Source organism: Macrobrachium rosenbergii, chromosome 36, assembly GCF_040412425.1.
Source record: "Macrobrachium rosenbergii isolate ZJJX-2024 chromosome 36, ASM4041242v1, whole genome shotgun sequence".
NCBI lineage: Eukaryota > Metazoa > Arthropoda > Malacostraca > Decapoda > Palaemonidae > Macrobrachium > Macrobrachium rosenbergii.
Window position 1 is genome coordinate 6,328,802 of NC_089776.1, and position 16,121 is coordinate 6,344,922.

General features: G+C 37.2%; 1 protein-coding gene across 1 annotated transcript; it reads left to right on the forward strand.

Moving 5' to 3' along the window:
* The first annotated feature begins 710 nt into the window (after positions 1-710).
* On the forward strand, positions 711-14,444 carry DCTN3-p24 (Dynactin 3, p24 subunit). The gene is made up of 5 exons (XM_067134446.1): positions 711-868; positions 6,461-6,545; positions 6,991-7,161; positions 9,044-9,162; positions 14,071-14,444. The coding sequence occupies exons 1-5, from the start codon at positions 764-766 to the stop codon at positions 14,158-14,160; spliced, it is 570 nt and encodes a 189-aa protein (XP_066990547.1). The 5' UTR covers positions 711-763; the 3' UTR covers positions 14,161-14,444.
* The last annotated feature ends 1,677 nt before the right edge of the window (positions 14,445-16,121 follow it).

Genomic DNA, 16,121 nt, shown 5'->3' on the forward strand with positions numbered 1-16,121 from the left:
AAATTAATTCGCTTATCATGGTTGTTAGACACAAGTGGTATTTACTATAAATATAAAGTTACAAGTAAATAGTTAATAATGGCAGGCGTGTTCGAACACCGCACTTAAAGAACGTCTTCCGTTGCGCGTGACCCTTGCCATAACGCAATCATAATGTCTAAATTAATTTTATTATCATGGCTGTTAGACGTGAATGGTATTTAATATAAACATAAAATAATAAGTAAAATAGTTATTAATGGCGGGCGTGTTCGAACATAGCCCCTAATAACGTTTTCCGTTGCGTCAAGCCCCTCCTGAACGCAACAATAAATAAAATTAATTCGCCTAAATTAAATATTTATTAAACGGACATCGTGTTCGATTACCCCAAACAACACCCCTAATAACGTTTTCCGTTGCGTCAGAACGTAATTGGCATTTTAATATTATTAGAACATTTAATATAAAAGAAAATAACAATAAATATTTATTAAACGGATATCGTGTTCGAATATCACCCCAAACAAACCCTAATAACGTTTTCCGTTGCGTCAAGCCCCTCCTGAACGCAAAGAATAAATATCTAAATTAATTCGCTTATGATTATTAGACGTGACTGGCATTTAATATAAACAGAAAATAACAATAAATATTTATTAAACGGACATCGTGTTCGAATATCACCCCCAAACAACACCCCCGATAACGTTTTCCGTCGCGTCAACTCCCTTCTGAACGCACCCTGCTTTCTAGACCCACTGGTGGACTTTGAATTGTAAACATGGCCGCGACAAACTACGAAAACTTGGAGGTTTTGGAGGAGAGAGTCCGGAAGCTCGAGGAGAAGATATTCGGCCCCCTGCCCAAAGATGCGGAGTACCCGGAGGTGAGATGGTAACCGGTCAATCAACGGATCAGCCGCTTTTATGTTGGTTTTTGGGGAGGTTTGCGGTGGGGCACCTTGGCCTAAGCTTCGGGCCTTACCCTAGACGAGGTTTAATGGAGTCGTATTTTAATTAATAATATTTTTTTATTGGATTTTAACCTTTGTTAAGTTTATTTCACCGTTAAAATCACTAGTGTTTGGGTCTGATAATATAATAATGTTAATATTACGCAAAAGGGGCCCGTTATGGCTTAATTCTGGGAACCCTGAGGGGCCAGGGGGCAAAGCCCCCCCTAGGCGAGTTAGGGACACGGTATCTGGGCAAACATTAGGTTTAGGTAGGTCTGGTTAGGTCATATACCCCCAGAAATACCAACTGAAATTAGGGCTAGCCTAGGCCAGGCTACATCGCCCCCCCCCCCCAAATATCTGCCTTTATTCCCAATTACACTTTTATTCCTTGTCAAGTAGCCTATAGGCTTAGGCTCTTGTGTATAGGCCAGCCTAATTCCAGCTTTTTTGTATTATTTTCCAGTAAGAGCCTACTGCAGAATAGGCTAGACGGTAAAACTGAAGACGACTACCGCACCCTTGTGGGTCGGTAACTAGGCCTACCAGTTTACGTTCGAAATTGGCGCTGTGTTTAGCACCCGCCCCCTAGGGATGAAAAAACTAAACCAAAAGACTTTAAATGTCGCAAACATAAATAAAAGGCATGAATGTAATGAGAAGCATTAATAAAAGGTAATAAATATGATGTACGTAAATTAAAGATATAAACGGTCATAAGCGTCGATGAAAGATGGTATCGTGAACAAAAACAAGAGGTAAACATTATCAGAAGCATCAGTAAAAGACAATAAATATCATAAACATAAATAAAAGACATAAACATAATCAGAAGCATCAGTAAAAGACGTTAAATATCAAAAAACATAAATAAAAGGCTTGAAAATAATGAGAAGCATTAATAAAAGACAATACAATGTCATAAACATAATCAGAAACACCAGTAAAAAATGGTAAATATTATAAAAATCAATGAAAGACCTAATATAATCAGAAGCATCATTAAAAGGTAGTAAATATTCCACTTCGGCAATTGACGGGAAGAAGGCTGCGGTAGCAGTCTTCAGTTTTACCGAATTGCCTGGCCGTGCACACTTTCTGATAAGTACAATGTAAAGTTGGGGCCACCCAAGGGGCCAAATCCTTCCCTCGGTTTTCTAGGATAGGCAAGGTTCAATTAGGATGCATCCCTGTTGAAGTATTGGTAAAACTGATGACTTAATACCATGCCCCTCTGGTTTGGTGATTACCTTGGAAAAATGGGTGCTGTGCTTAGTACCAGCCGCTCGCCCGTGAACATTAAAGCATAAACCAAAATGGTAAATGTCACAAGAATGAAAGACATAACAAAAACATAGGCTAAACAAAAGGCAATAAATATCCCGGTGGGCGACTGGGGGAACCTGGCCGTGGTAGTAGTCTCCAGTTTTACCAAGGTGGGCTGGTTAGGTTGTGTTCCCTCTGAAACCAACCTGGCGCTTCTCATTTCTTCATTTTGCAGCTTCTCACACAGCGGGTTCCTCAAAATCCACCTTAGCAATCTCATTTCCGTTGCCTCCTCCCCTTGTAATGGCGACATTTCTGAACAATACATTATGAGTGGGCTAATTACAGTACGGTGGATCTTAATTTCTAGTTTATTTGGTATCCTTTTTGTCACACAAACTACCCCTTTTCACCCCCCTCCGTTTCGCCCAAGCTGCTTTCATCCTACATGTATACTCAGCTTCATGCCGGAACACCCAGCTTAAGGTATTTGAAATTCTGTGTTTTTCATCTAGGCCTCTTCTGTCTTGTACAAATAACGTGTCTCCTCCCTGCTTGCTGGACACCATAACCTCGGTTTTACCCACATTTGCTTTCGTACCACCCCATTCAAGAGGTTAGTGTCACTTTCTTACCTTGTTTTCAGTCTTTGCTGTCATTTTGATACAAAAACTTAACACGGTTCACTATGAGTTTTGAAATATGTTTTTCCAACTTTTGGTTGTAGTTGCATCTGACTTGTTTATTTCTGTACTGCTCATCTTCGTAACGAAATTTGAAATGGACAAGTGTAGGTCTAGATCACGTATGCTTATAAAAGTAATTGTTTCCCATTGGCTAAAAATATGGCCGGGGGCATGACCCATGTTAACATGATAATGTGATTGGTTAAATTCAAGGAGCCCTTAACCCACATCCTGGTGATGGAAGATAATAAACCAGGGAAAGAGCAGTCCATGGCTACCATTCACGACAATGACAAACTTAGGAAAAATTTTTCTTTCCATTCGCATTAGTGACAAACTTAGGAAAAATTATTCTCTGACAGAGTGATTAACCAAGGAAGATTTTTCAGAGGTTTTAGGACAAGCTGAACAACTTTTATACTACCATTTTCCAGCTGTTAGATTGGTGTATTAGATATCTCAATTGGACATTGTTCTGCATGTGTTACCTGTCATTCTACTTAACTACTACCCTGCAGGTTTTTATGGAAAACTTAAAATGAGTGAATTGCACAATTAGCAATGGTCTGAAATGGATAAACCACTAGATAAGCAGTCGGGATAATACATGCTTTTGTCTTTAATCAATATCAGTCACAAACACATTGGACAGTACAAAGATGTGTCAAGGTTTTAGATCAGAAAAGAGATACAGAAATTCTCAACCTAACCTAACACTGTGGCCTAAGGCATTGACAGCATATTCCATATCTAAAGTTTGGATCTAACCTCTTGTCTCAGTTGCATTCATTCAATTAGTTAGGGGAGAGATTTTTCAGTGGAAAGAGTTAAGGCATTTCCAGATTAATAAATAGGTTTTAGTCTTGATTTTGCATATGTTAAAAGCTATTGTACTTGCCAATAAAAGGCACTCATTGTTAAATTGACATCAGATGTTGGAAATATGGAGGAGGCGGAAAACATTGGGCACCGTAGCGTAAGAATTTGAGGTTTTATGTCGAAAATGGTCGGTATGTTATGTAACAGGAAAACTAAAAGGTTCCACAGGTGTTTGTGAATGGCACATGTGTTATAAGTGCCAATCCTTTCCCAGTATCCAACAACTTGCAGTTTGAACACCAAAATGGTAACAGTGGTTGTAGAAAATAATGCAAGCCATCATTCTTTTATCAGTAGAAGCACTGCTTATTATTCATGTGTCCCCTGTATTCCTTCATGAAAAAATGCCAAATTGCCCATTACTGTATGTGACCATTTCTGGTATGAAATTCAGGGTTGGCGAGGAATTATGGTATCATAGTACTTACTTTATTATTAGCTGAGTTGCAACCCTAGATAGAAAGTGGAATTATACATAGCTAAGTTAAAATGCCCCCACTTATTTCACCTCTCTGCTTAGGATGATCTTTCCCCCACTGTTTTGAGTTAAGCTACCTCCATATGGTTGAAGATATCCTTTATAAAAATGCCATATTCCAAACTCATAGAGAAGCAGTGATAAAATTAATGATATAGTAAAAAATAAAATACTGTATGCAGGATTGACAGAGGAAACCAAAATAAAAAATTTGCGGTATATCAACAAACCATGAACAACCATGAAATCATCATAACACTGAAGAAGAAAGTATGATCATTATTTACAGTAAATAATTATGTAGCTTATATACAAAAATAAAACAATGTCCTATTGTACTTACATTTTATCATGTAGTTTTTCAATTTTTATCTCTTACAAAAATTGTCCAACCACTAGATGTATGTTGCTTGTAGGCCCTGTGTGTTTTGCTGGTGTCGTAGTAGTGTTCTGTTGTAGAGCAGTTTTCAAAAGTATAGTTGTATATTGCAGTTTTTGGTGTAAATAAGTGGTTAGCTTATCAAGTGGCATGTCTTTGGTTGCTGCTTTGGCTTAGTACGTCATGCTATTCATCTGCATTGCTTTACTGGGGTAATTTGATCTCCAGAGCTGCAGTTAAAATTCTCCAAGTTGGTATTTGGCTTTTGTACTGTGTACCCTCACCAGATCTCCTTATGAAACCATAGTGGATATCTTAGTTATCATTCAAGACAGTGCTGTTTTTAGCCCTTGTATCTTCTAGGCTTGTCAGAGAACTTGAAATCCTGTTGGGAGGTCTCTTATTCCAGTCTTTTCTTTTCTGTGGCATTATCATTTCAGCCAAGGCTCGGGAGGGAACGGTGGCTAATCCACAAACACACTTGCTATCCCTGGCCTTCCTATCTCTTTGGACAAGGACAATCTCCTATATTGTTCATCAGACCAAGGGTTTCAGACCTTACCACCTCATTCATATTGTCCATAGAAACAGTATACTGCATATAGTTGTAATAGAATGAAATACTTGTACCCCCGTACTAGCGTATTTCCGTTAGTGCACCTCACGCATGGTGTACTGTAGGCATTACTCAAGGTTCTTTGCAGCTTCCCTTCAGCCCCTAGCTGCAACCCCTTTCATTCCTTGACTGTACCTCCATGCATATTCTTTCTTCCATCATATACTTTCCACCCTCTCCTAACAAGTGATTCATAGTGCAAGTGCAAGGTTTTCCTCCTGTTAAACCTTTCAAACATTTTCCTCTCAATTTTCCTTTTGGCACTGAATGACCTCATAGGTGCTAGAGCTTGACCTTCTGCCTAATTTGCATATTCCGTTTTGTTCTGTATTAAAATACGTCTATTTACATATCTCCATCATTTTGTCCTTTCAAGTGGAAATCCAGGGTTAGGGTTCTTAGTGTGCATTGAAATGATAAGGTTAATTGTAAGATGTTGAAATTTGAAAGGGATGTTGAATAGTGTATGGGACACTGTTTCTATTCAGGATGTAATTGCTTAAAAAAGATAGTGTTATATATCATAGCTCTCCTGCACTTGAGTGCAGAAGGGTTGTTGCTGTACTCCTGGCATCTACATTATAGTAATGACTAAGCAGCGAAGTCACCTTTGATATGTTTTTCATGTTTTATCAATTTAATAGTTGTAATATCATTGTGTACACATGCTCCCTATTAATAACATTGTCCCTGGGGTGCATACCTAGGGCATGATTTCTTGGGCATAATGAAATCATTTGAAATTTCACCGTTACAATTTTTTTTTAAATGGAAAATTTAAAGTGTCATGTTACAGATGTATATACATGTATCTACTGAAAGGTTTCAATGATGAGAACTTTGGTTTGACATATTAAAATGGAAATTTTAATATGTCATGTTAAATACAGTATATATCAGATGAAAGGTTTCATTGGTGAGAACTTTGGGATGAAAATGCATATTTTTTAAATGAAGCTTACCTCTCGATTGTATAGCTTTTACTTCTGCTCCAGCATTAGTTAAAGCTATGTAATGGAGAGGTATTTAAAAAATAAATAACAAGTATTTATATGCTGTGCTTAATGGAATTCTCTGTGTAGATGAAAATTTTTGAAACGTAGTCTTTGATATACCTAATGAAAGGTCTCGGTTTAGATAAAAATGGAGTATTGTTGTTGATGGAGTCCATTCTATGATTTATGGTGATGGAATGATATTTCCCGATCTCTTCCCACAGGTGGTGTCGACATTAGCCTCGCTGGGTGGACAGCTTGGTAGCGCACTAGGAACCAGAGACCGCATGATGATGGTGATGAAGAGACGTAAGTTTCACTACAGCTTCACAGATGTAAACATGAAAGATTATACTAATTAGACCTTGGAAAATTGTATTATCTCGACACACATTTTTTAGTATTTGCATGCATAAAACCATTGCCCAACATGAATTTTTAATGTCAGTACTTCGAGGAATTCCAGTTGCACACGATTAAGCTCCTGTTGCAATAATTCTCATTTGAAGCAATACTTTCTATACTTTTTTGCATATTATTTTACAGTAAGATTGTTGCACTGCATATATTATCAAGTGGTAACAATTAAATTATGTACCAGATAGAGAGCAAATCCAGAATTCTTTCATCTATCATAGGAACCCAATAATTTGCTAATGCCTCTATCAGTTACTGAGTATGTCTATATAGAACATAAGTGATTTTAAATTTTGTATGTTCAAAATAATTATATATACTTTTTTTTTTAATACAGTTGACGAGTTGGAACGGTACTTGGATCCTACGTACGGTGAAGCGTTTGAACTTTCAGATAGCCTAAAACTAGACCTAGTTCTAGCACGTGAGGAGCATTTGCGCAGTCAACAGCAGCAGCTGAACACCATGAATTCTCTAAAGTCAGTACTCGACTCTCAGCATATAGCAGGTAAATAATGTTTCTGAATCATTTGTAAATATTTAGCATACAATTTAAAATTAGTATTTAAGTATGCAGTTGATAATTGGGAGTAATGATGTAAAAATGTATTGGCGGTAATAACCCAGGTGTTGTGATGCCAGTTTTAGTAGTCATAAAATAAAAACCCAATGTAAATGTGTGCGTTTATGTGAAGATAGAATTGGAAAGGGTTGTGAGACGGTATTTGATCATGTTAATGCAATAGTGCATTTAATCATCCTTTTTATTTTACAAAATGCAACGCTTTCATATGAAGCCAGTAATTGAATAGACTTATTTTGTGTTGTTGCTCCTCAGTTAAAGTAACATGTTAAGCCCTGAAAAACAAAGACTCCACTTTTCATGACCAAACCTTATTCATCATCCTGTGAGGCCTCAGATTTCATGACAAGCTCAACCACAAAGAGTTTGGGGAAGGAAAGAGGCCACTGTGTTATCTTTATTTTGTAAATTCATCTTTTGTTCGTCTTGAACCTGTTTATCATAAGTTGCCTGCATCTTAATTTATTAGTAAAGACATATGACAAGCTCGAAGATAGAAGACAGAAGCGTACATGTCTATCCTCTCCGGTGGATGGGAGCTTCTGTTGGTTGTAAATATATGTTAGGATCAAAAGCAAACCAGTCAACAGTTAGTTGCTACTGTGACTGCTGAAAAGCAATTCTTTCCTATATTATGCTGGACAATGTCCACACATAAAGGTTAAGTGAAGTATAGCAGCTTCAGAAGGCTTCCCAAAGTGAGGAGGTCTCAGAGATTGTCCACAGCCCAGCTGGCCTGGAAACCACTCCTGCTGTGGCCAATAGGGAGTGATGTGTGCCATCAGGGTGTTTATTGTGACAAGAAACTTCATCAGCATCCTACTTTGAAGACAAGGCATAAATGTCGAGGCTGTTCCCACTTCCACACTATGCCCATTGCACTTTTTTCTAGTCTGTATCCTCTGTGTGCAGTCCTATAGAGTAAATCACCTTCTGAGAAGGCTGAACCACTAACAAGATTTATTTTTATCTCAAACTGGAGATGCCACGTGAATAAGTGTAGTAAAATAGTAGAAAGAGTGAGAGAGAGATTGGCAAGAATTAAACTGAATAGATTAAAAATTAAATAAACTAAAATGTATTCATGTAAACGAAAGAAGTTTAAATTGTAAAAGAGAAATGAAAAGTAAGTGGAATTAAAAAACTGGCAAATAGTTACACCAGCTGCCCAGTCATTCTTCCAAGGCTGAAATGAAAGCCAACATACAAGGAATAGTACATGACAATGTTAGCTGGGCTTCAGCAGCCAGCACAAGAGTTTAAAAGACCTAGACGTACTTAAATAATTGAACCATGAAATGGGAATCTGGAGGTGGCTGGAGGTTTGTGGAAGATGAAGATGAGGCAAGGAAAAAACAGAAGTTGCGGAATTTCGTGGAAGTCCTTTCCTCAGAGTCCCCTCACACAGTCTCCAACTTTTTCTTAGTCTTCCTCGTCACCTTCTACCCTGCACTACCATCGCCATAACATTTATGCCTTCCAATTGGTCCTTCTCCCTTTTCAGTTACAGGTGTCCATACCATCTCAGTCTCCCCTCCTGCACTTACTTAAGATAAATCAACCACTTGTTGACCCTCTGATATACTCATTCCTTAAACATGCTTGGCATTATTGGCTGATGGCTGTTTGCTTTTGAAGTGCGAACGAATTTACTAGGGTATTTGTAGCACACACAGGGACTAATTATAAGTAAAAGGGATGTATGGAAAATTTAATTTTTTCCTAAAAATATGTTTAATATGACTAAATCTTCTTTTCAGATGCTGATACCCTCTTAATGATGAATTGGTTTAAATCTTCATTTCAGATGCTGCCACTCTTAGTGATGAATTGGTTCAGATCTCAAATAGATTCAGTCAAGATGATGAATCCTCTAATGCCCAGAACACCTATATTAAGGACTTACTTGACCAGTACAACACAATTGTATCCTTTAATTTAGAAAAGGCTTTCAGTAGAATCTGCTCTTGATGTCCTGTAGAAGTTAATTTTAACCTCTTTTTCCTTATTAGAAAGAATTGGCTTTTTAAATTCAGTTTGCATCCGTAAAAGAGAGGAGAACTTATCTTTGATACATTAGTATACTGTGTCTGAAAATTATATATGAATACCCACCGTAATGTTTTTGAGTAAATAATGTATTTTGAAAAAATATACAATTTAATAAAATGCACCATAGTCATCATCAGTTGGTTGAAGAGAACCCTTGTGTAAAAGGTTAAATTGTTTTTAAGACAAATTTACTCGTAAAACATAATAGTGGGTTTTCATTTACATTTTTTTTGTACTGCAGAGAAAATAAATTTTCATATACCTATATACAAGAAGCAAGTTTACTCTAAATCTCAGGAAGATACAATTAGCTCAGTGTTTATAATTTTTACTTTGGATGAGAGGAAACACAAATGACGAAGTACCTTTTGTCATGGCAGCATTATTCTCAAGTTCAGTGCAGACAGAAGAGATATGGGGTGAAGCAGGAAAAGTTAACTGGAGAAAGGTAAACTAGCTAGGAAGGTGAATAGGGAATTAACCTTAAGCAGGAATTTAGAATAACAGCCATATAGCAGACACCAAATGTTATAGAGATAAGAACGGTATTCAAAAATGTAAGTTTTGTATAAATAATTTCATATTTATATAAGGAAGATGGTCTTAGTAGACCGCGTCATCTGTGACCTGCAAACTAATAAAAGAAAAAAGAATTGGATTCCCAGTGCTTGGTCTTTTTGCCTAAATCTTTTCCAGTTCCAAAGCAGTAGGATGGTGGTTGAAAGGGTACACCATTGCATATTGCCAAGGTGAATGCTGGATTTAATTATGATAGAGAAATTATGGTAAAGCACAGAAGCCAGTTTGTCCTCAAAGTTGTTCAGGAATTGTTTCGAGGTTACATGTCAGGCCAGATGCCTTAACCATTTTCAAGGCAAAAACCATACAAATACTAAGTAATTTTTAGGAGAGAATAGGATTTGAGAGGTATAGGATTGGGGAATGATTGTGTTGTTATTATTGATAGAAGAATTGGATGACAAATAAATTGGATTTATAGAAGTTGTTGGAGAACTTTACTGCATAGTATTAGAATCTGTTTAGAGGGAGACACAATCAGGAGACACGATCACGGCAGTTTTCTTTTTAAATAAAGAATATGCTCCTCTGTTGTATAGAAGTTCTGTGATTTCAGGCACTCGATGTATAATTCAGTATTCAGTTTTTCCACTCATTCAAGAACAGTACTTTGGGCAAACCCTACGAGTCCAGAAATGTGACTTCGTAGTCTCTCTTTAAGTAACAGTAGTATTAATATCACTTTGTGGCCTTTTTAATGATTAATAATAAAAAATGTCTCTACATCATTATTACTATAATTAGCCAAAATGCAACCTAAGTTGGAAAAGCAGAATGCTACAAGGGCAAGATCCCCAATGTGGAGAAACAGCCCATGAGAGGGAAAGAACCACACAAGTAAAGAATGTCTGTCTATAATTTGGATTCGTATGGAACAAAATTGCTAGAAAAGTGGATGGTACTGAAGCTCAGAAAAGGTAAGGCTGTTGGAACAGATTGCATGCTATGGACTGGGAAGATCTAATTGCGAAGGATGATCAGAGTTAACAAAATTTTGTAAAGTATGCACAGTGAGCTAATGTAGTGATGGTGCTGGAGATTAGTTCTTTCAAATTCCTTATCCCGGGTCTTAATATTAATTATTAAAAATGTCTTTGTTGAATTATGTAAGAGGCGAGTTTGCTTCTGAAGACCGTACAGGGGACATTCAAAATAAGGAAGAGAATTTTAAAATTTATTCAAGATCTTCACTAAAAATAATCTTGAGCTACTGAATACCAGTTTTTCATGGCAGTAGAACAAAATAAAGGTAAAAGCGAGATTGCAAAGAAGAATGGCAATTAGAATTGGTTCCATGCAGGTAAAACAAATGCTGATGATGAAAGGTCATTGAGTGAGGGCAGTTGAAGAAACACTGACAGTAAAAAGATCTGTGGATGGGGGTTGAGATCCAGTGATAGGCTTGCTAGCCATCATTCTTGATTGGCACCAATTAATATTTTGTTCACGAGAGTCAGCCACCACAATTTCATGCTCGTGTAAAATTAATAAATGGCAGTGATTCTCACATGAAGCACTTAGAATCTCACAGCCTTCTTTCAGATTATCAGGATAATTGATAGGTGGTCTATCTTACATCACAATGGTCTCTCGCAGGTACGTTGAGGCCTGTTGAATGAAAACTTACTTGCAGTTACCCATTAGATATATTGGTTTGTGTTTTATTTTTGTTAATGATACAGTTGTCCCTTTCTGTCTAGTAGCGTCCCTTAGGGATCTGAACTCTCCCATACAAATTTCCTTCTTTTTGCGCTTGAAAATTGATTTTCAGTTGTACTTGCATGTGTGTGTAATATTTTTAAAAAATTTATACACTGTTCATTAATAATTAATGGTTTAGCTAATGTTTACTCTGCTCATAAATCATCCTCCTTTCCTCTCAGTCATCCTTGGAAGCAGATTGTTACTCTAACTTGGCCTTCTGCAATGCTTTCAGTCTGGACATGGATGGTATTTCTGCGTGGGGGTGACAAAACTTACCACAGTTCACGTCGGTTCTTCCAAAAGCAGTTTTCTTCCATCTCCCTCAACGTGCAGAATAATGTTTGAGAAATTGGAAATTGAACCTCTGTTCTGTGCATATTTTGAATTCAGAACTAATTGCTTGTATTGGAAGGGTGACTTGATGGGGGTTTTGTAGGTTGGATCTATGAAGCTTGATTTTCTGCATGTGCTTCCATGAGTAACTCCAGCACATACATACTGGTCTCCTAAATGGAGGGGCTCTTCATACACATTTCCTCTTGATAAAGTAGAATTAAAGGGTTTCCCCTGATAATGACCAAGCTCTTCCAACATGGGTTTACTGTAGTTTGGTTGTAAAGTTACCACATGCAGCTTGTTCAGTAGATAATTCATGGAGCGTTGATCATTATAGGGAAAAAAGTGCATAAGCACATTCATGTTTTATTTGAATAGCCATGCTTGTTTTGGTCAGTTTATCATATGTTTAAATAAATGGATAAAAGTGTTTGTGAGTGAACTAAAGACTGGAATGAATACCATGGTACAAAATCTATCACTTATCCGTAGGTTTCAGAACTTTGGTCTTTGGCAACCAACTGGTGTGAGGCAACTAATTGTAGTGGCACAGGCCCTTCAGTCATTAGAAAACTGTAATTGAAATGAAATAACACTTATTGCCTCCAGCTGTCCATGAGTTGTTCCTTTTCATTCTGTGGTCATCATCAGTGGCTGCTTAAGATGGTCCCAGTAGCTGAACCCAAACTACCAGTTAAGACAAGACTATCGCTGCTTTCTCCCTCCTGTTTGCTAAACTGATGCTTGCCCTCATAGTTGATGTCGAAGATAGTGTGGCTGGCAAGGTTACTGAATATACACTTTTTTAAATGTTTGATTTATTAGTGACTGTGTAGTTGTACAGTACTTGTCTAAATAGTAACTTTGAATATAACTCGATTAACTTAACAATTCCAGTGTTATGTTAGTTTATGTTTTTCCTTCATTTATCATTTGTGGTGGTTTCTCACTGCAAAAGCCTGATATGATCCCCAAGCACCAGACAAAGTACCTGGACATCATGCCTCTGGACAGTAGCAGTGAAAGATTCGCTTAGCATGAGATGATGACCTGCCCAATCCATGCCTTAAAAGTGTTATGAGGAAAGAACTTGCCCCTTAAGTTTAGTGTATAGTTTTATTGTTAGCACCAGTCACTACAAGGAAGAGGCGCTTAAGAGCACACTTTCCTTTCGGCTTTTTGAAGTGAAAAAGTTATACCATTCTCTGGAGGAGTTCGGCCTTTTTGTCCCACTGAGAGTTCAAGGAGTTAGCGGCAGGGAACCATCTCTCACCTTTTAGAAGAACTTGTTGGTTCATCAGGAAATGAGGACTGGAGTATGGCATAATCAGGTCACCTTTACCTGAGGCATGTTGACCTCAAGTCCCACGCCTACCTCCTTCAAACCCTTGGTGGCTGCTTAACAAGTGGTGTAATTGCTGGGTTCAGGCTGGGCACCCTGCATCACGTCCAGTTCACAGGCTTTGCATGTTCTTATTTGGTAGCGTGAAGTGAATTATCCCACTTTCCCTTCCTGACTGTGTCCAGTCCCTGCTGTGTATGCTGGTTATGTATGAGATTATGGTAAATGCACTACTTGCGCTTGTTCTACGAAGGTTTCATTGCCTTTGTTTCTTCTCTGTTAACCAGAGGAAGGAGAGATTAACTGGAGCCTTTTCTGAACCCATCACTTACGATTAGCCAGATAACTCTGCCCACTGACCTAGCAGCTTCTTTGGAGTTATTGTGGTTCTCCTTTAATAGTTCCCTCTCCTCCTAGAAAAATCAGGCATGGGGCCCTAACTTTTTGAAGTAATTTGTATTTTTCTTGGGTATACAAACTAGAGCCTTTCACATAAGTTTTACCCACCTCATCTGCTTTGCTTTGTCTGTGATAAAATGAAGAAAGGAATGGCATGCTTAAGGAGTGTGTAAGCAAACACTCCACCCCTCCCATCAGTTACCCACTTGGTTTACCAAGATTCTACTGCAGCTCCAGTTTCCGCTGAGGGATACTCCCTGTATGAAAGGCTGTGGTTTGTAGGTACAGTATAGGATACAAATTACTTTAAAAACGCAGTAACCAAATTTACAGCTTCCACTGTAAAGCAAACAGGTTTTTAAGGAGGAATTTCATAATTTTGTTAATTCATAAAATTTGTTTCCTTAACAAAATATTTACAGATTAGCAGCTTAACTGAAACATTTATCAAGATGGACGAGATTGTGACAAAAGCCGAAATTGCTGCACTCCCTAAGAAGACTGAAGATTGAGAGCCAGTACTTATTTATGTTGACTTTTGTTTTGTAAGAATATTTTTCCATTTATATTATGGTTAATGGAAGTTGTATGTGGCATTTTATAGCCATTTTACAGTGCAAAATTGCTGTTAACACATATTGATATTTCATGATACTTCACTTTCATGCACTGCACTGTCTATAGAGCTTGTTTAAGTATGTCTAGTACATAGACAATTTTTGGTCCATACGTTTCTTATGTATCCTTTAATATATTTTAATTATATGAATATTCATCAATAAATTCCTTTATTTATTATATTGGTTCTGTTAGCCTTTGGGAGCTTGTGTTAAAATTAAACAGTATCTTAATGGAAAACTTTTAAGAGTTGAGAGAATAGCATAAGCAGATTAGCTTTGGTATCAACTTCCATAAAGAGATACACAGTAAATAATGCCTTGGATACACTGTCAAGCTGTCAAGTTTAATGTTGGAAATTAAGTTTAGTATTAATCTTGTACAAAACTCATTATATGATCTTAAAAAATGTTGCTAGACACTCTCAATACATACGATGTAAAAACCCTGCCATATTCTGGAGCTTATAAAGTGTTTCTTTAGAATTTGCAAAAGTTATGTCAAAACAGTACTAATGTCTATTTAGAATTTAATGGTCAGGTACTAATGAAATTGTAATAACCACAATGCCCTCATATCTTACAGATTTCTTTGCAAGTTCATCCAAAAAGGCCCCAGATCCAAATGAAAGGACTTCAGATGTACAGTCAAGATTGAAAACCACATTCGGAATATCAGAATGAGGTAACGTTAAGGTCGCCTGACCAGACAGAGGGGCAATACATCTTTTCCTGCTCACATCTGCACATTGTCAGATTCAGGTACATATATACCAATGTTGAAATAGACCTAACCTCACAGGCCTAGCCTAGCGTTAATCATTTATTGCTTTTTTGGTTGAAATATATATTTAAAATCCACTAGTCACTTTTTACCAGATACATATATGTAACTGCAATGAAAACAGTGCCATCTTAATATAATAATAATAACTTTTTTCGTATGCTTGTCACTACCAAGTATACAATCCAAGCGGAGAAATTCTGATGCCGAGGCAAGATTTGAACCGTCTGGGATATCCGAATAAGGTAACATTACTCACCAGATCAGGAGGAAGGGTAATAAGTCTATTCCCTCTCATATGTACATATATCTTTTGAATATAGATACATTAACTAGTGCTGAAATAGATCCACTCTCACCATCATAGTCAAGTGTTTATATAATTGTTAATTGCTTTTTAGGCTGAAATTATATATTTAGAAATCTTCTAAATATATATTTCAGTCTTAGAGATAATTAACAATTGAACACTTGACTATGATAGTGTGGGTAGATCTATTTCAGCTCTAGTTAATGTATCTATATTCAAAAGATATATGTACATACAAGAGGGAATAGACTTATTACCCTTCCTCCTGATCTGGTGAGTAATGTTACCTTATTCTGATATCCCAGACGGTTCAAATCTTGCCTCGGCATCAGAATTTCTCCGCTTGGATTGTATACTTGGTAGTGACAAGCATACGAAAAAATTTATTAATATTATATTAAGATGGCACTGTTTTCATTGCAGTTACATATGTATCTGGTAAAAAGTGACTAAAATCTCTAAATATATATTTCAGCCAAAAAAGAAATAAATGATTAAACGCTGGGTTAGGATTGTGAGGTTAGGTCTATTTCAGCATTAGTACATATGTACCTGAATCTGACAATGTGCAGATGTGAGCACAAGCAGAGGTACTGCCCCTCTCTGTGGTCAGGCGACCTTAACGTTGAACCTCATTCTGACGTTCCAGATGTGGCTTTCCAGTCTTGACTGTGCATCCGAAGTCCTTTCATTTGGATCTTGGGCAAGAAAGTATGTAACTGAAAGGGAGGGAAATTTTCATAAAGGATGAATATCAAGAGA

Bases quoted from the DNA above. Each gene is read 5' to 3' on its own strand.
- DCTN3-p24 (XM_067134446.1), top strand. From the start codon at position 764: ATGGCCGCGACAAACTACGAAAACTTGGAGGTTTTGGAGGAGAGAGTC. The intron at 7,162-9,043 runs GTAAATAATGTT...TCTTCATTTCAG, and splicing joins CGACTCTCAGCATATAGCAG to ATGCTGCCACTCTTAGTGAT. The intron at 9,163-14,070 runs GTATCCTTTAAT...AAATATTTACAG, and splicing joins TTGACCAGTACAACACAATT to ATTAGCAGCTTAACTGAAAC.